The sequence below is a fragment of the Pristiophorus japonicus genome, chromosome 11 (assembly GCF_044704955.1).
Source record: "Pristiophorus japonicus isolate sPriJap1 chromosome 11, sPriJap1.hap1, whole genome shotgun sequence".
NCBI lineage: Eukaryota > Metazoa > Chordata > Chondrichthyes > Pristiophoridae > Pristiophorus > Pristiophorus japonicus.
In genome coordinates this window covers 181045576-181064672 of record NC_091987.1, presented here as the reverse complement: position 1 = coordinate 181064672, position 19097 = coordinate 181045576, and the positions used below count along the sequence as shown (strand labels likewise).

Sequence of the window (19097 nt, the reverse complement as noted above, 5' to 3'; positions counted from 1 at the left end):
TTGAATATATTTAGTGAATTGGCCTCAACTACTTTCTGTGGTAGAGAATTCCACAGGTTCATCACTCTCTGGGTGAAGAAGTTTCTCCTTATCTCGGTCCTAAATGGCTTACCCCTTATCCTTAGACTGTGACCTCTGGTTCTGGACTTCCCCAACATTGGGAACATTCTTCCTGCATCCAACCTGTCCAAACCCGTCAGAATTTTAAACGTTTCTATGAGGTCCCCTCTCACTCTTCTGAACTCCAGTGAATACAAGCCCAGTTGATCCAGTCTTTCTTGATAGGTCAGTCCCACCATCCCGGGAATCAGTCTGGTGAATCTTCGCTGCACTCCCTCAATAGCAAGAATGTCCTTCCTCAAGTTAGGAGACCAAAACTGTACACAATACTCCAGGTGTGGCCTCACCAAGGCCCTGTACAACTGTAGCAACACCTCCCTGCCTCTGTACTCAAATCCCCTCGCTATGAAGGCCAACATGCCATTTGCTTTCTTAACCGCCTGCTGTACCTGCATGCCAACCTTCAATGACTGATGTACCATGACACCCAGGTCTCGTTGCACCTTCCCTTTTCCTAATCTGTCACCATTCAGATAATAGTCTGTCTCTCTGTTTTTACCACCAAAGTGGATAACCTCACATTTATCCACATTATACTTCATCTGCCACGCATTTGCCCACTCACCTAACCTATCCAAGTCACTCTGTAGCCTCATAGCATCCTCCTCGTAGCTCACACTGCCACCCAACTTAGTGTCATCCGCAAATTTGGAGATACTACATTTAATCCCCTCGTCTAAATCATTAATGTACAATGTAAACAGCTGGGGCCCCAGCACAGAACCCTGCGGTACCCCACTAGTCACTGCCTGCCATTCCGAAAAGTACCCATTTACTCCTACTCTTTGCTTCCTGTCTGACAACCAGTTCTCAATCCACGTCAGCACACTACCCCCAATCCCATGTGCTTTAACTTTGCACATTAATCTCCTGTGTGGGACCTTGTCGAAAGCCTTCTGAAAGTCCAAATATACCACATCAACTGGTACTCCTTTGTCCACTTTATTGGAAACATCCTCAAAAAATTCCAGAAGATTTGTCAAGCATGATCTCCCTTTCACAATTCCATGCTGACTTGGACCTATCATGTCACCATTTTCCAAATGCGCTGCTATGACATCCTTAATAATTGATTCCATCATTTTACCCACGACTGAGGTCAGGCTGACCGGTCTATAATTCCCTGCTTTCTCTCTCCCTCCTTTTTTAAAAAGTGGGGTTACATTGGCTACCCTCCACTCGATAGGAACTGATCCAGAGTCAATGGAATGTTGGAAAATGACTGTCAATGCATCCGTTATTTCCAAGGCCACCTCCTTAAGTACTCTGGGATGCAGTCCATCAGGCCCTGGGGATTTATCGGCCTTCAATCCCATCAATTTCCCCAACACAATTTCCTGACAAATAAAGATTTCCCTCAGTTCCTCCTCCTTAATAGACCCTCTGACCACTTTTATATCCGGAAGGTTGTTTGTGTCCTCCTTAGTGAATACTGAACCAAAGTACTTGTTCAATTGGTCTGCCATTTCTTTGTTCCCCGTTATGACTTCCCCTGATTCTGACTGCAGGGGACCTACGTTTGTCTTTACTAACCTTTTTCTCTTTACATACCTATAGAAACTTTTGCAATCCGCCTTAATGTTCCCTGCAAGCTTCTTCTCGTACTCCATTTTCCCTGCCCTAATCAAACCCTTTGTCCTCCTCTGCTGAGTTCTAAATTTCTCCCAGTCCCCAGGTTCGCTGCTATTTCTGGCCAATTTGTATGCCATTTCCTTGGCTTTAATACTATTCCTGATTTCCCTAGATAGCCACGGTTGAGCCACCTTCCCTTTTTTATTTTTACGCCAGACAGGAATGTACAATTGTTGTAATTCATCCATGCGGTCTCTAAATGTCTGCCATTGCCCATCCACAGTCAACCCCTTAAGTATCATTAGCCAATCTATCTTAGCCAATTTATGCCTCATACCTTCAAAGTTACCCTTCTTTAAGTTCTGGACCATGGTCTCTGAATTAACTGTTTCATTCTCCATCCTAATGCAGAATTCCACCATATTATGGTCACTCTTCCCCAAGGGGCCTCGCACAATGAGATTGCTAATTAATCCTCTCTCATTACACAACACCCAGTCTAAGATGGCCTCCCCCCTAGTTGGTTCCTCGACATATTGGTCTAGAAAACCATCCCTTATGCATTCCAGGAAATCCTCCTCCACCGTATTGCTTCCAGTTTGGTTAGCCCAATCTATGTGCATATTAAAGTCACCCATTATAACTGCTGCACCTTTATTGCATGCACTCCTAATTTCCTGTTTGATGCCCTCACCAACATCACTACTACTGTTTGGAGGTCTGTACACAACTCCCACTAACGATTTTTGCCCTTTAGTGTTCTGCAGCTCTACCCATATAGATTCCACATCATCCAAGCTAATGTCTTTCCTAACTATTGCATTAATCTCCTCTTTAACCAGCAATGCTACCCCACCTCCTTTTCCTTTTATTCTATCCTTCCTGAATGTTGAATACCCCTGGATGTTGAGTTCCCAGCCCTGATCATCCTGGAGCCACGTCTCCGTAATCCCAATCACATCATATTTGTTAACATCTATTTGCACAGTTAATTCATCCACCTTATTGCGGATACTCCTTGCATTAAGACACAAAGCCTTCAGGCTTGCTTTTTTAACACCCTTTGTCCTTCTAGAATTTTGCTGTACAGTGGCCCTTTTTGTTCTTTGCCTTGGGTTTCTCTGCCCTCCACTTTTCCTCATCTCCTTTCTGTCTTTTGCTTTTGCCTCATTTTTGTCTCCCTCTGTCTCCCTGTATAGGTTCCCATCCCCCTGCAATATTAGTTTAACTCCTCCCCAACAGCACTAGCAAACACTCCCCCTAGGACATTGGTTCCGGACCTGCCCAGGTGCAGACCGTCCGGTTTGTACTGGTCCCACCTCCCCCAGAACCGGTTCCAATGCCCCAAGAATTTGAATCCCTCCCTGCTGCACCACTGCTCAAGCCATGTATTCATCTGCGCTATCCTGCAATTCCTACTCTGACTAGCACGTGGCACTGGTAGCAATCCCGAGATTACTACTTTTGAGGTCCTACTTTTTAATTTAGCTCCTAGCTCCTTAAATTCTTTTCGTAGGACCTCATCCCTTTTTTTACCTATGTCGTTGGTACCAATGTGCACCACGACAACTGGCTGTTCTCCCTCCCATTTCAGAATGTCCTGCACCCGCTCCAAGACATCCTTGACCCTTGCACCAGGGAGGCAACATACCATCCTGGAGTCTCGGTTGCGTCCGCAGAAAAGCCTATCTATTCCCCTCACCATCGAATCCCCTATCACTATCGCGCTCCCACTCTTTTTCCTGCCCTCCTTTGCAGCAGAGCCACCTACGGTGCCATGAACTTGGCTGCTGCTGCCCTCCCCTGATGAGTCATCCTCCCCAACAGTACTCAAAGCAGTGTATCTGTTTTGCAGGGGGATGACCACAGGGGACCCCTGCACTATCTTTCTTGCACCGCTCTTCCTGCTGGTCTTCCATTCCCTATCTGGCTGTGGACCCTTCTCCTGCGGTAAGACCAACTCACTACACGTGATACTCACGTCATTCTCAGCATCGTGGATGCTCCAGAGTGAATCCACCCTCAGCTCCAATTCCGCAACGCGGATCGTCAAGAGCTCGAGGCGGATACACTTCCCACACACGTAGCGCCCAGGGACACCGGAAGTGTCCCCCAGTTCCCACATGGTACAGGAGGAGCATATCACATGGCCGAGCTCTCCTGCCATGTCTTAACCTTAGATACCCTTAAATTGGTAATAACAATAAAAAGAAAAGAAAAGCTACTCACCAATCACCAGCCAATCACTTACCACATTGGCTGTGACGTCACTTTTTGATTACTTTCTACTTCTATTTTGCTTTCTCTCCCGCTGTAGCTGCACCGGTATGCTTTTGACAGGTCGCTCCCCTCTCACCAACTGCCGCTGGCTCTCGATCTCTTATACTCCAACCCCCTTGCAATAAAGGACAACATGCCATTTGCCTTCCTTATTGCTTGCTGTACCTGCGTGCTAGCTTTCTGTGTTCCTTGCACAAGGACACCCAAATCTCTCTGAACACCAACATTTAAACATTTCTCAACATTTAAAAAGTATTCTGGTTTTCTATTCTTCCTAGAAAAGTGGATAACCTCACATTTCCCAACATTATACTCTATCTGCCACCTTCCTGCTCACTCACTCAGTCTATCTATATCCCTTTGCAGATGCTTTGTGTTCTCCTCACAGTTTACTGTCCCACCTAGCTTTGTATCATCAGCAAACTTGGATACATTACACTCGGTCTCTTCAATCTAGGCTATTAATATAGATTGTAAATAGCTGCGGCCCCAGCACTGACCCTTGCGGCACCCCACTAGTTACAGCCTGCCAACCTGAAAAAGTCCTATTTATCCCTACTCTCTGTTTTCTGTCCGTTAACCAATCCTCTATCTGTGCTAATATATTGCTCTGACAAGGAACTCCAAACAATTAAATAGAGAAAAGTGAACGATGTAATGTTTGTGATCAGTTCTTGTTTCACTGGGTTGACCATCTCTGCTTTCTTTCCTTGACGTGTACAGATGTTACCCCACATCTTGTAGCCCCGGGATTTCAAATTGGAATTAACCCATTTTATGCGATTCACAACTCACACAAGATACATTTCGTCGCTACACAATGATCTACACACAGCTTTTGTTTATTTTCTTTTAATGCCATTTGTTTATAGTGAAAATAATAAGTACAGTTAGACTTACACTCAGGGGATGAAATAACTTCGCCAATACTAGGTCTTGAGAAAATGGCCCCTTAAGTATGTCAAGTGATGATTCCTTTTTACCAACCTATTTATGTGCTTTGACTGCTTTCCATGTCTGACCAGTAATAGGCAATGGACATTGGTGAGCCGTCATCCAACACCATCTTCTCAACTGATCTACTAATCATTGACGTTCTGGGCTTCCTTGGTGTATATTGTGAGTTTTTAATGTCACTCCAGACTGGCTTTCAGAGTCAGTTTTATTTAAATACATCTGTTAGATTAATTAGTAATGAGATAAGTTAAAAGCTGGCTGGGGCTTCTGTGTACACGTACTCAGACGCCCCAAGGACAACAGCCTTGCTTTTGAATTTAATCCCATCTCCCCCATTCAGGCATCGGGTACCTATCTACATGATCTACAAGCCAATGTCTATGTTCTTTCATTCTTCACATAACCAGTCGTCGGCTGTACACATGTTGCCGGTTTTGTCTGCAGCCCCGGATTTCAAATAGATTGCAAGTTTAGAAATAGCTTTCCGACCCTTAGTGGTTCAAAACTACCGAGTTTCCTATCAAAGCTACACAGACTACATGCAGAACCATCCTCCATGTTGGCAAGTGCAGCACTGTTCAAGTAGAACTGAAGATGATCAAGTACCCATGGGGTCTATCAATAACCACTGGAACATCTGCACTCTCAAAACATCCTTCTCTCCCTTCCTCATGGATTTGGCTCCTTGAGTGTCTGTAGATTTCTGTATATACACAGGGATGGGTCGGGTCCACAGGGTGTTCCAAGCCGCTCATGTTCTTATACCTTAACCATGGTGAGACCGCTGGAGTCCACAGGAAAGTTCATCAGTCCAACTTTGTCCACCTTCCTCCTAACTGCGAAACTCTTGTGTACTGGGGCTCCAACCGTGGCGAAGGACACGTGTACCGCGCTGAGGGCAGGGTTCATCTGGATGTCCGCTTCGGAGTTGTACACATCTGTAAAACAAAAGTTGAATTGGAATTCAACTTCACCAGTGTATAACTCCACCAATTCCAATTAAAATGCATCTTCCTACAGGACATTACATCTGGCCTCCATTTTCTCCCCTCTTCCCCTGAAGGTGCTGATTTTGGTTGGATCACAGTCCCATCGATAGCCGCAGTCCTGTGAGACCCTAGATAGTGAGTGCAGACAGGCTGACAGTTCAGTGCATGCTGAGGGAGTGCTGTGCTGTGTTTTGGATGAGACATTAAACCACGGCCCCATCTGCGCAAGTTAGATGCTCCAGTGACCACATTTCAAAAGTATTAAAGTGGCCGTGAAGCATTTTGGGACATCCTGAGGTCATGAAACGTGCTATATAAATGCAACTTTGTTCTTGCTTGCTTATTATTTTTGCACTCATGTCAAGGGCTTACATAACTAACTGTGGCTGTATCCGTTAGTATTTCTAAAGCAAAAATCAATATCACATTTGCCATAATCTTTTACCCTCCTCATAACCCATTTAATGCAAGTGAAGGGGCTGCTCCAAGTGCAGCAGAAATCAATAAATACCATTTCAGATGAGTTATCAAACCAAAGCTTCTATTGCAAAATCTGCACTGGGTAATGAGGCCAATGCAACTCGGGGAAACAAGCTCCACTCATAGTAGCCAGTCTATATTCTATTATGACTTCATCAAGTCACACTTATGACTCCCTCTTCGACAGGAAAAAACAAATACAATCTCTATAAACTGCCATAAGAATTGTGTGTGCCTTAAAAGAAAATATGAAGGCAGAGCCAATTATCTCAACTGCCAGTCCAGCTTAATTGTGGTACGGTAGCATCATAGGCAGTCCCTCGGAATCGAGGAAGACTTGCTTCCACTCTTAGAATGAGTCCTTAGGTGGCTGAACAGTCCAATACGAGAGCCACAGTCCCTGCCACAGGTGGGACAGATAGTCATTGAGGGTAAGGGAGGGTGGGACAGGTTTGCCGCACGTTTCTTCTGTCGCTTGCGCTTGTTTTCTGCATGCATATGTGGTACGGTAGCATAGCGGTTATGTTACTGAACTAGTAATCCAGAGGCTTGGATTAATGATCCAGAGACATGAGTTCAAAATCCCACCACGGCAGCTGGGGAATTTAAATTCAGTTAATTAAATAAATCTGGAATAAAAAGCTTGTAACAGTAATGGTGACCATGAAATTATCGGATTGTTGTAAAACCCCATCTGGTTCACTAATGTCCTTTAGGGAAGGAAATCTGCCGTCCTTACTCGGTCTGGACTATATGCGACTCCAGACCCACAGCAATGTGGCTGACTCGTAAACTGCCCTCTGAAATGGCCTAGCAAGTAACTCAGTTGTAACATACCGCTGCGACAAAGTCAGCACTGTGGGAGTACCTGCACCACAAGGACTGCAGGGGTTTAAGGCGGCGGCTCACCATCTTCTCAAGGGCAATTAGGGATGGGCAATAAATGCCAGCAATACCCACATCCCGTGAATGAATAAATAAAAAAATTTAAAAACCCACAATTTTGTCGGGTCTAACATGCCATATCAGACCCTTTCTGAGAAGCACCAAGCTTACAACAGCTGACTCCTGCACACTGACAGGGCAAAGAAGGAGGGAGGAGAAAGCCGACAGGTCAGGGGTGGAAAGTTACTCTTGCACCCCAAGACATATTCCAATCAGGACTATAACACTTGCTGCTAAGAGAATTGTGGACAGAAATGCCTTTGATCTAAAGTATTCTCCTCCCCACTGATAGGAGGAACCATCACGAGGATATGGTGCAACTTTTCATAGTGAAAGAGACCCACCCTACGTTGGCCTTCCATGTCGGACAGGACTTGCTTGGATAGCTCCCAGTAGGTTAAGGATGGATTGCTATGCTTCCTGGTCTTGGATGGCAACCAACCATTTTGTTTCTTAATTGCATGGTATTTGTTTTCTCTTTCCGAATATAGGTGCGAAGAATCCATTGGGAGTTCCTAAAAATGCACTTCAAGCCATAACTAAATCTCTAATCTCAATGTCACCTCCGCTTCTATCATCCCCTTTTCGACGTTGATGGTGCCCTGCTCTTTGGATCTTGGCCTTCACCTAGGTTTCTCAGTTATCCAATCCTCACTACTGTCACTTTTAAATCAAAAAGGGTCAGTTTATATCTGTGGGACACGAGACTCCCAAAGCAAGCGCTCTACTCGGAACTCCTATACGGCAAGCGAGCCCAAGGTGGGCAGAGGAAACGTTACAAGGACACCCTCAAAGCCTCCCTGACAAAATGCAACATCCCCACCAATACCTGAGAGTCCCTGGCCAAAGACCGCCCTAAGTGGAGGAAGAGCATCCGGGAGGACGTTGAGCACCTCGAGTCTCATTGCTGAGAGCATGCAGAAATCAAGCGCAGGCTGCGGAAGGAGCGTGCGGCAAATCAAACTCCCCACCCACCCTCTCCTTCAACCACTGTCTGTCCCACCTGTGACAGAGACTGTAATTCCCGTATTGGACTGTACAGTCACCTGAGAACTCACTTTTTAGAGTGGAAGCAAGTCTTCCTCGATTTCGAAGGATTGCCTATGATGATGACGGTTACTTTTAAATCAAAAAGGGGTCATTTTATATCTGTGCTGTGATGAACAGGAAGCTGGGATTAGATGTCTACTTCCAGGCCCATCACCCATGAGTATGAATCCCCAGAAAATGCTGCACTAAGACCCAGCTAAGATCCCACCCATCAGTGTCCTGTCTTTTTTTCAAATGTTAGATGTATTTGTAATCTGGGCACATGGTGGCAGAGTGGGTTACCCACATCACTCGTTCTACTCCAACCATGCTAGGGCCCTCGCCACCAATGCTAAGATGGAGCAGTCGGCTGGCGCAAGGCTTTCTGCTGATTAATGAAATCCTGAGAAGCGATCGAACTCACCGGTGAGGGTGAGCAAGATCAAATAAATCTGAGCCAAGACTTGATTTAAACTCTTGACCCACTCACTGGATGAGAGTCCAGAAGCTTGCAGTCTGGGTTCTCTACTCATGCCCAGTGGGTAGCACACTCGCCTCGGAGTCAAAAGGTTGTGGGTTCGAGTCCCATTCCAGGGACTTGGGCACATAAATCAAGACTGACACTCCCAGGACAGTGCTGAGGGAGTGCTGCACTGTTGGAGGTGCCATCTTTCGGATGAGACATTAAACCTAGGCCCCGTCTGCTCTCCCAAGGAGACGTAAAAGATCCCATGGCACTGTCCTGCCCAATATTTATACTTGTACATCCCTGTCTGGCATAAAAATAAAACAGGGAAGGTGGCTCAACTATGGCTAACAAGGGAAATTAGGGATAGTGTTAAATCCAAGGAAGAGGCATATAAATTGGCCAGAAAAAGCAGCAAATCTGAGGATTGGGAGAAATTCTGAATTCAGCTGAGGAGGACAAAGAGTTTAACGAGGAGGGGGAAAATAGAGTATGAGAGTAAGCTTGCAGGGAACATAAAAACTGACCGCAAAAGCTTCTATAGATATGTGAAGAGAAAAAGATTAGTGAAGACAAATGTAGGTCCCTTGCAGTCAGAATCAGGTGAATTTATAATGGAGAACAAAGAAATGGCAGACCAATTGAACAAATACTTTTGTTCTGCCTTCACTAAGGAAGACACGAATAACCTCCCGGAAATACTAGGGAACCGAGCGTCTAGCGAGAAGGAGGAACTGATGGAAATCCTTATTAGTCAGGAAATTGTGTTAGGAAAATTGATGGGATTGAAGGCCGATAAATCCTCAGGGCCTGATAGTCTGCATCCCAGAGTACTTAAGGAAGTGGCCCTAGAAATAGTGAATGCATTGGTGATCATTTTCCAACATTCCATAGACTCTGGATCAGTTCCCATGCATTGAAAGGTAGCTAATGTAACTCCACTTTTTAAAAAAGGAGGAAGAGAGAAAACAGAGAATTATAGACCGGTTAGCCTGACATCGGTAGTGGGGAAAATGTTGGAATCAATTATTAAAGATGTAATAGCAGTGCATTTGGAAAGCAGTGACAGGATTGGTCCAAGTCAACATGGATTTATGAAAGGGAAATCGTACTTGACAAATCTTCTAGATTTTTCTGAAGATGTAATTAGTAGAGTGGACAAGGGAGAACCAGTGGATGTGGTGTATTTGGACTTTCAAAAGGCTTTTGACAAGGTCCCACACAAATATGCATAATGGTTATCCGCAAGGTTCTGTGCTGGGGCCCCAGCTGCTAACACTGTACATTAATGATTTAGACGAAGGGATTAAATGTAGTATCTCCAAATTTGCAGATGACACTAAGTTGGGTGGCAGTGTGAGCTGCGAGGAGGATGCTATGAGACTGCAGAGCGACTTGGATAGGTTAGGTGAGTGGGCAAATGCATGGCAGATGAAGTATAATGTGGATAAATGTGAGGTTATCCACTTTGGTGGTAAAAACAGAGAGACAGACTATTATCTGAATGGTGACAGATTAGGAAAAGGGGAGGTGCAAAGAGACCTGGGTGTCATGGTACATCAGTCATTGAAGGTTGGCATGCAGGTACAGCAGGCGGTTAAGAAAGCAAATGGCATGTTGGCCTTCATAGCGAGGAGATTTGAGTACAGGGGCAGGGAGGTGTTGCTATAGTTGTACAGGGCCTTGGTGAGGCCACACCTGGAGTATTGTGTACAGTTTTGGTCTCCTAACTTGAGGAAGGACATTCTTGCTATTGAGGGAGTGCAGCGAAGGTTCACCAGACTGATTCCCGGGATGGCGGGACTGACCTATCAAGAAAGACTGGATCAACTGGGCTTGTATTCACTGGAGTTCAGAAGAATGAGAGGGGACCTCATAGAAACGTTTAAAATTCTGACGGGGTTAGACAGGTTAGATGCAGGAAGAATGTTCCCAATGTTGGGGAAGTCCAGAACCAGGGGACACAGTCTAAAGATAAGGGGTAAGCCATTTAGGACCGAGATGAGGAGAAACATCTTCACCCAGAGAGTGGTGAACCTGTGGAATTCTCTACCACAGAAAGTTGTTGAGGCCAATTCACTAAATATATTCAAAAAGGAGTTAGATGAAGTCCTTACTACTAGGGGGATCAAGGAGTATGGCGAGAAAGCAGGAATGGAGTACTGAGGTTGCATGTTCAGCCATGAACTCTTTGAATGGCGGTGCAGGCTAGAAGGGCCAAATGGCCTACTCCTGCACCTATTTTCTATGTTTCTATGTTTCTAAAGCACATGGTATTGGGTGTAATGTATTGATGTGGATAGAGAACTGGTTGGCAGACGGGAAGCAAAGAGTAGGAATAAACGGGTCCTTTTCAGAAAGGCAGGCAGTGACTAGTGGGGTACCGCAAGGTTCAGTGCTGGGACCCCAGCTATTTACAATATACATTAATTATTTAGATGAAGGAATTTAATGTAATATCTCCAAGTTTGCAGATGACAGTACGCTGGGTGGCAGTGTGAGCTGTGAGGAGGATGCTAAGAGGCTGCAGAGTGACTTGGACAGGCTAGTTGAGTGGGCAAATGCATGGTGGATGCAGTATAATGTGAGGTTATCCACTTTGGTGGCAAAAACAGGAAGACAGAATATTATCTGAATGGTGACAGATTAGGAAAAGCGGAGGTGCAACGAGACCTGGGTGTCATGGTGCATCAGTCATTGAAAGTTGGCATGCAGGTACAGCAGGCTGTGAAGAAGGCAAATGGCGTGTTGGCCTTCATAGCGAGAGGATTTGAGTACAGGGGCAGGGAGGTGTTGCTACAGTTGAGTATAGGAGCAGCGAGGTCTTACTGTAGTTGTACAGGGCCTTGGTGAGGCCATACCTTGAATATTGTGTACAGTTTTGGTCTCCTAATCTGAGGAAGGACATTCTTACTATTGAAGGAGTGCAGTGAAGGTTCACCAGACTGATTTCTGGGATGGCAGGACCGACATATGAAGAAAGACTGGATCGACTAGGCTTATATTCACTGGAATTTAGAAGAATGAAAGGGGATCTCATTGAAACATGTAAAATTCTGACGGGATTGGACAGGTTAGATGCAGGAAGAATGTTCCCGATATTGGGGAAGTCCAGAACTAGGGGTCACAGTCTAAGGGTAAGGGGTAAGCCATTTAGGACCGAGATGAGGAGAAACTTCTTCACTCAGAGAACTGTGAACCTGTGGAATTCTCTACCACAGAAAAGTTGTTGAGACCAGTTCGTTAGATATATTCAAAAAGGAGTTAGATGTGGCCCTTACGGCTAAAGGGATCAAGGGGTATGGAGATAAAGCAGGAATGGGGTACTAAAGTTGCAAAAATGATCAGCCATGATCATACTGAATTGTGATGCAGGCTTGAAGGGCTGAATGGCCTACTCCCGCACCTATTTTCTATGTTTCTATATTTCTATCCCTCAATCAATGTAACAAAAACTCATTATCACATTGCTGTTTGTGGGAGTTGGCTGCCGCATTTCCCACATTAAAACACTCCAAAAGTGCTTCAATGGCTGTAAAGCACTTTGAAACATCCGGTGGTTGTGAAAGGTGCTATATAAATGCAAGTCTGTCTTTTTTTCTAACAGTAAAACTAAAGAATTAGGATTTAACGTTACTCAGTCCATTGTACCGGTGATGTATTTGGCCTGTTTTTGCTGGTCTGAGAGCTCCCTGAAGGGTCCATTGCAGTCTCTTGCCGTTGCCGTCTGGTTCCTCGCTGCCACCTTCTGTGTGATTCTGTCTTCTATTTCATCTGCCCAAGACATATTCCAATCCCAAATCTGACCAGCCTCAGATTCTGGGCACCCACTAGTGACCTCTGATCCTTCCGAGAGATTGTGGGATAGATCAGCATCAGGGAAGTCAGTAGGTAGAAAGGAGGTTGTAGGGAGAGCTGGAATTAGAGAACAAATGGGTTATAATCATACAATCAATCTCATTTTATATGGTGGAACAACTCAATATGTAGTCAAAACTAAAGCAATAAACTTAAGAAGTAATAAATTAAGAGCGGACCGAAAGGTATGGCAAAGGATTCAAATATCAGGGACTCGTTAAAAATCAGCAATGTAACCCCACAAAGCTGATGATGCACAGTATAAATGGCTCAAAAGACAATGAGATATATTTCTGAAGACAGCGGGGAGCGGTGATGTGAGTTAGATCTATTACTTGACCAGCTCTTCTTCCTAAAAATAATTATTGTGTGCACGTGTGTGTGAGATATATAGACAGTGAGAAGGAGAGATAGAGAGGGAAATAGGCAGACAAAGAGAGAGAGAGGGAGGGAGGAGCAGACAGAGAAAAGGAGGGAGAGACAGATGGACAGAGAGAGGGAGGAGGGACGACAGAGAGAGGAAGAGAGGAGGGAGACGGAGAGGGGGAGGGAGACGGAGAGGGGGAGGGAGACGGAGAGGGGAGAAGAGAGGGGGGAGGAGGGAGGGGGAGGAACAGAGGGAGCGGGAGGAACAGAGGGAGCGAGTATACAAGTTTGTAAACTTGTTGGTGGAATGTTTGTCATCGTTTGCCAGACTACATGTGACTAGTGATACAGTTACACCCTCATGTGCATCTCATTGTGTGTCACAGTGATAAACCCGTGCACGTCTCTCACAAGATTGTTTAATTTTCCTCACAATTATTCCCCCCTCCTCTTCTCTCCTTCTCTCCTTGTCCACTGATATTAGTGCATCGGGGGCAGCCACCTTCTGCTAGGCCATTCAAGTGACTCATCTTCAACATGAGCCTGGGCAGTGTTAGCAGACGAATGCTCCACACTCACTCTCACCGGACATTGACAGCTGCAATTCTTGATTGGAATCCCGGGAGCTGGGGATCCCAGGAGCGGGAACCCCCCAGACGGTTGGGAGCGAGGAATCCTGGGAGTGGGGAATCCCGGGAACGAGGAATCCCGGGAGCGAGGAATCCCAGAAACGAGGAAACCCTGGAGCGGGGAATCCCGGACAGTTGGGAGCGAGGAATTCCGGGAGCAGGGAATCCCGGACGGTCGGGAGCGAGGAATCCCAGGAGTGGGGAAACCCGGACAGTTGGTCGCGGGGAATCCCGGGAGCGAGGAATCCCGGAAGCGAGGATTCTGACCGACTTTATCACCTAATTCAGGAGCATCGAGGCCAATTGCAGCGTCTAAACAGCAGAAGTGGGGCATCTCAGCCTCCCTGCTCCATGTGGCCCAGTATTGCTTCAGGATGAGCCTTTGCCCGGTAGGCCATAGGGGAACTAAGGAATCCTCTCTCCAATCAATGCCATTTTAATTGTAAAACAATTCCTGTAAACTAGACACAGCGGCTTGAAGCACACACAACTCCTGTGAGAATTGCATCATCACTTTGCTCAACTATAAAGTTGGACGAGGCCTGGATAGATTTAGGATACAGCAGCAGATTAATTAATTGAAGTACTGTCTGCTGCTCAATCAGCATTTCTATAGCCACAGACTCTGGATCAAACCTTAATGTAGGCCGTAAATATCGCAGCCTCAGAGACACAAAAACCCAATAAACACTGACCCCAATTTAAATGCATTTTACAATTACCCAGTAAATGAGAAGACAGCAATCCAATAAAACAGGACTTTTACGTTTCATTTATTCCGTGTAGTGAGCCGCTCGGAAAACAGGCCTGCTGAAAAGGTCAGGGGAATAGATGTTCATCATCGTGACATGTGCACCATCCAGTCCATTTACAAAGACCTTCAAAGCAGATTTGTATTGTTCGATATCGACGGTGTAGTGCCTTCATCCAGGCACTAGAGGGTGAACTATGAGTATTCTGATAGAACAAAGACCGTGCTGGTCACTTGTAGCTATCACGGACTCTTCCCGTCAGGGCCTAGAATTCCACTGGGGCTCTACCAGTCTCTGGCCACAGCTCCAGAGTGCAACCAGCCCGATCCACCCCACCCCACCTCACTGCCCCTGGGAAACGGTGCACACTCAGTTACTCCAGGTCTCCACCGTTCTTCAGAGTTGTGTGTGTTTCAAGCCACTGTGTCTAGTTTACAGGAATTAGTTTACAATTAACATGGCATTGATTGCAGAGAGGATTCCTTAGTTCCACCATGGCCTAGTGGGCAAAGACTCTTCCCGAAGCAATACTGGGCCACATAGAGCAGGCAGGCTGAGATGCCCCACTTCTGCTGTTTAGACGCTGCGATAGACCTCGATGCTTCTTGACTTATGAGGGGTGGAACTTCCATCTGTCCCTTGCAAGGCAAATGCTGGGCCGGGAGCAGGAGCGGGGACTCCCGACGGTGCGAGTTCCTGCTCCTGATCCACAGTCGAGACCACAGGCGGGTCACACACTGAACACACGGGCTGGAGCGTGTCACACACACAACACACGGGATGGGAGCGTGTCACACATGGGCTGGAAGCGTGGCACACACAGATCACACGGACTGGAGCGTGTCACACACAGAACACATGGGATGGGAGCGTGTTACACACAGAGCACACGAAATACGGCGCAGGTGTCACATGCGGGAGAACACACAAGGTGGACTGTGTGATATAGAAGATAAAGAACGGAGGACCGACTAAATATTATTCAGTAGGAGAGCCAATCGCTCATAGGGCAATAAAGTTTAAAAAGATTTTGCTGCGTGACACTCTGAATGACTCCATATTGTGAAATGGATTTGCAGTCTGTCACTCTTGCTGATCGTAAAGGTCACTTTGAACACTTCTCAGATTTTGACAGCCATATACAGAAGAATGGCCCCGCTGCAGTGTGTCGTACACAAGGCAATACCCAGGCTTGGCCTATAGCTTGTCCGCGCGTGGCCTCAGGGATTCTGGCACTGACCTACTCGAACATACAGGGGCTCAAGTGCACTCCCTGCCTCAACAGATACCAGGGACCCAGGTGCAGACACCTCAGGCCCCTGTAAATCCCCCACATACCCACCAGTGAGTTAGTGGTCAACTGGGCAATGTTGTGGATGGGGAACTGAGAGACCTTATGATTATGGAGTTAGCAGCTTTGCTCCCAGTTGAGGAGGACATGGAGCAACGTTAGGGAGCAGCTTAGGAGCCGGATGGAGTCAGGGAAAATTGCAGAATGTTCAGCGACAGCTCATTAAGGTAGCCTCAGCTTCCCCAGTGTGCAACTGGAGAAAGTTTCGGTTCATCCAGAATATCCAACTGAACAGATAGACCGGGCTTCTCATCTGAAGGATGCCACCTTCATCCCAACCCTCTGTCAGTACTGCACTGCAGCGGCATCTCGGCTTACGAGCTCAAACTCCTCGTATTGTATCCAGAGGCAAGTGTGCTAGCAACTGAGGTTGCTCACACACTTCAGTAACCAGGGAAAATATCCTGCCAGCGTTTTATCAACACCAATGTGTATTTATATAGCGTCTTTAACTTGGTAAAACGTCCCAAAGCGCTTCACAGGAGTGGTTCAAGACACAACAAATAAATTTGACACCGAGCCACACAAGAAGAAATTATGGCAGGAGAGGTAGGTTTTATGGAGCGTCTTAAAGGAGGAAAGAGAGGTCGAGAGGCGGAGAGGTTTAGGGAGGGAGTTCCAGAGCTTGGGGCCTAGGCAACAGAAGGCACGGCCACCAATGGTTGAGCGATTATAATCAGGGATGCTCAAGAGGGCAGAATTAGAGGAAAGACCTTCGTCCCAATTATATGAGCTAGATGGAAGTGAGAAGTATAGGCAAAAAGTGCAACATTAGTTGGACATTCCAGCCACTTCACCACACTACAGCTTCGAGAATCTTCTGCAAATAAAGTTACCAGGCTTACATTGTCTGCCTGGCTCAGTGGGGTAACACTTTTACCTCTGACTCATAAGGTTGTGGGTGCCAACTGCCCCCCCAGAGACTTAATCTAGCCTGACACTCAGTGCAGTACTGAGGGAGCACTGTGCACTAGGAGGTAGGTGAGGCATGAAACTCAGGCCCTCTCATGCGGATGTAAAAGATCTGCTCGAATTATTCAAAGTAGAGCAGGGGACTTTTCCAAGTGTTCTGGTCAATATTTACCCCTCAATTAACATCACTAAAACAAATTAGCTGGTCATTTACCTCCATGCTGTTTGTGGGAGCTTTCCTACATTACAACAGTGACTACACTTCAAAAGTACTTAATTGGCTTTAAAGTGCTTGTCAACATTCTGAGGTTGTGAAAGGCGCTATATAAATGCAAGTTCTTTCTCTCTTTCCTGCACAAAAATAGCTTTGTGGCACAGTACATAAATAAAATGCTGTGCCAGAGAAAAGGATTTGTCATGAAGTGTTCTATCCAGATGTGTCTCTTTTCCCAGACATTAATGCATTTATGAGGATTTGACGATTAATACCTGGTCAGACACTGGTTTATTAAATTGCCTCAAAGTAGGGTATTAAAACTCACTGGAGATTGTTTGTGCGTTGGTTTGAAGCTTCTTAGGGCTATTTATAGCAACTGAAATGCTTGGATTATTCAGAACGTTTGTTAGCGGAAATTACAATGTGGGGAAGTAAGAATAGCCGCATCAGCTGAATGCTGCGATATCCTATTTACAGCTGGAATGTAAACACTTTTTATCAGACGATGTCGTTGATTCATAAAAATCTTCTGTAAATAGTGGCAATTGCACAAGTTTTGAAATTATATTCTCCCTCTGCCTTTTCATCCAGGAATAATTCCAGACTCGCTGTCTCGTGCAATGGGCTCTGTCTGCACAAAGTGTTTGGCAAAACTTTCCATTTATTGCAAACGTGCAATGTTGCTGTAAATCACACTGAAATGTGCCCGGTACCAGAACATAAAGGACACACTGTTCTTCTAGCTTTTGTGCTGTACCTGCCCTGGAAGTGTTTGATGGGACAGTGTAGAGAGCTTTATTCTGTATCTAACCCGTGCTGTACTTGCTCTGGGAGTGTTTGATGGAACAGTGTAGAGACCTTTATTCTGTATCTAACTGTGCTGTACCTGCCCTGGAAGTGTTTGATGGGACAGTGTAGAGGGAGCTTTACTCTGTATCTAACCCGTGCTGTACCTGCCCTGGGAGTGTTTGATGGGACAGTGTAGAGGGAGCTTTACTCTGTATCTAACCCGTGCTGTACCTGCCCTGGGAGTGTTTGATGGGACAGTGTAGAGGGAGCTTTACTCTGTATCTAACCCGTGCTGTACCTGCCCTGGGAGTGTTTGATGGGACAGTGTAGAGGGAGCTTTACTCTGTATCTAACCCCGTGCTGTATTTGAGCTGGGAGGGTTTGATGGGAGAGGAAAAGGCGGGGGTGTCAAACGCGCAGACTGGATCCGGCGCATGGAACATTTGCATCCGAGCTTTACCTGAGTAAGGGGTCTCCGTCTCCCCCTGCGTCAGCCCAAAACAGAAACTGTCAACGGCCACGGCGAGCGCCTGGGCAAAGTTGGCGTCCATGAGGAAGGAGCCGTCGGAGGAGCTGACCATGCTGCAGCGGGCACTGGTGAAATTGTCCTCGGACACCGAGCCCCAGCCATTGGCCAGCGACCCAGCGAGCGAGCTCTCACACTCGCTGAGGCTGGAGGTGGGAGTGTGGCAGAATCGACGCAAGAACCGGTGAGAGTTCACACGGGCCACCTCCACATCCAGGTCATCGTCCTCGTCGTCATAGTCCGCATCATCCATTTCCAGGTCAGACAACAGCGGCCCGCAGATGTAGCCGTACGTATGGGGCGGCGAGAAAGGTCTTTGAAAGGAGGACAGGCTGTCTGTAAAATTCCTGTAAATAAAAAACAAATTAATTAATTCCCATCACCAGGAGCTACCTTCACTACCAACAACTTTCATTTACATAAAGTCTTTTATGTATTAAAACAGCCCAAGGCACTGTGCCTCAGTGTTATCAGACCGAATTCGACACCAAGCCACCTTAGGAAAGGTCTTGGTCAAAGAGGTAGCTTTTAACGAGCATCTTGAAAGAAAGAAATATACATTTACATAGCACCTTTCACGACCACTGAACGTCCCAAAGCGCTTTACAGCCAATGAAGTACTTTTGGAGTGTAGTCACTGTTGTAATGTGGGAAATGAAGCAACCAATTTGCGCACAGCAAGCTCCTACAAACAGCGATGTGTTCATGACTAGATAATCTGTTTTTGTTATGTTGATTGAGGGATAAATATTAGCCAGGACACTGCTAGTAGAGCGTTGGACTAAATGGATATAGACAGGCTAAGTGAGTGAGCCTACATCTGGCAAATGGAGTATAATGCGGACTTGCGATGAGTGAT

The 19097-nt window shown here is 46.2% G+C and overlaps 1 protein-coding gene across 3 annotated transcripts in view; it reads right to left on the bottom strand.

Moving 5' to 3' along the window:
• Positions 1-4810: 4810 nt before the first annotated feature.
• Positions 4811-19097, bottom strand: part of robo4 (roundabout, axon guidance receptor, homolog 4 (Drosophila)) — a 133756-nt gene continuing 119469 nt past the window's right edge. For all 3 annotated transcript variants that reach the window (XM_070894346.1, XM_070894347.1, XM_070894348.1), the window contains 3 exons: positions 18173-18585; positions 12490-12753; positions 4811-5867 (listed from right to left, as the gene is read on the bottom strand). In XM_070894346.1, the coding sequence (XP_070750447.1) occupies positions 5689-5867; positions 12490-12753; positions 18173-18585 (856 nt within the window). In that variant the 3' untranslated portion in view covers positions 4811-5688. The remainder of the gene's footprint in view (positions 5868-12489; positions 12754-18172; positions 18586-19097) is intronic.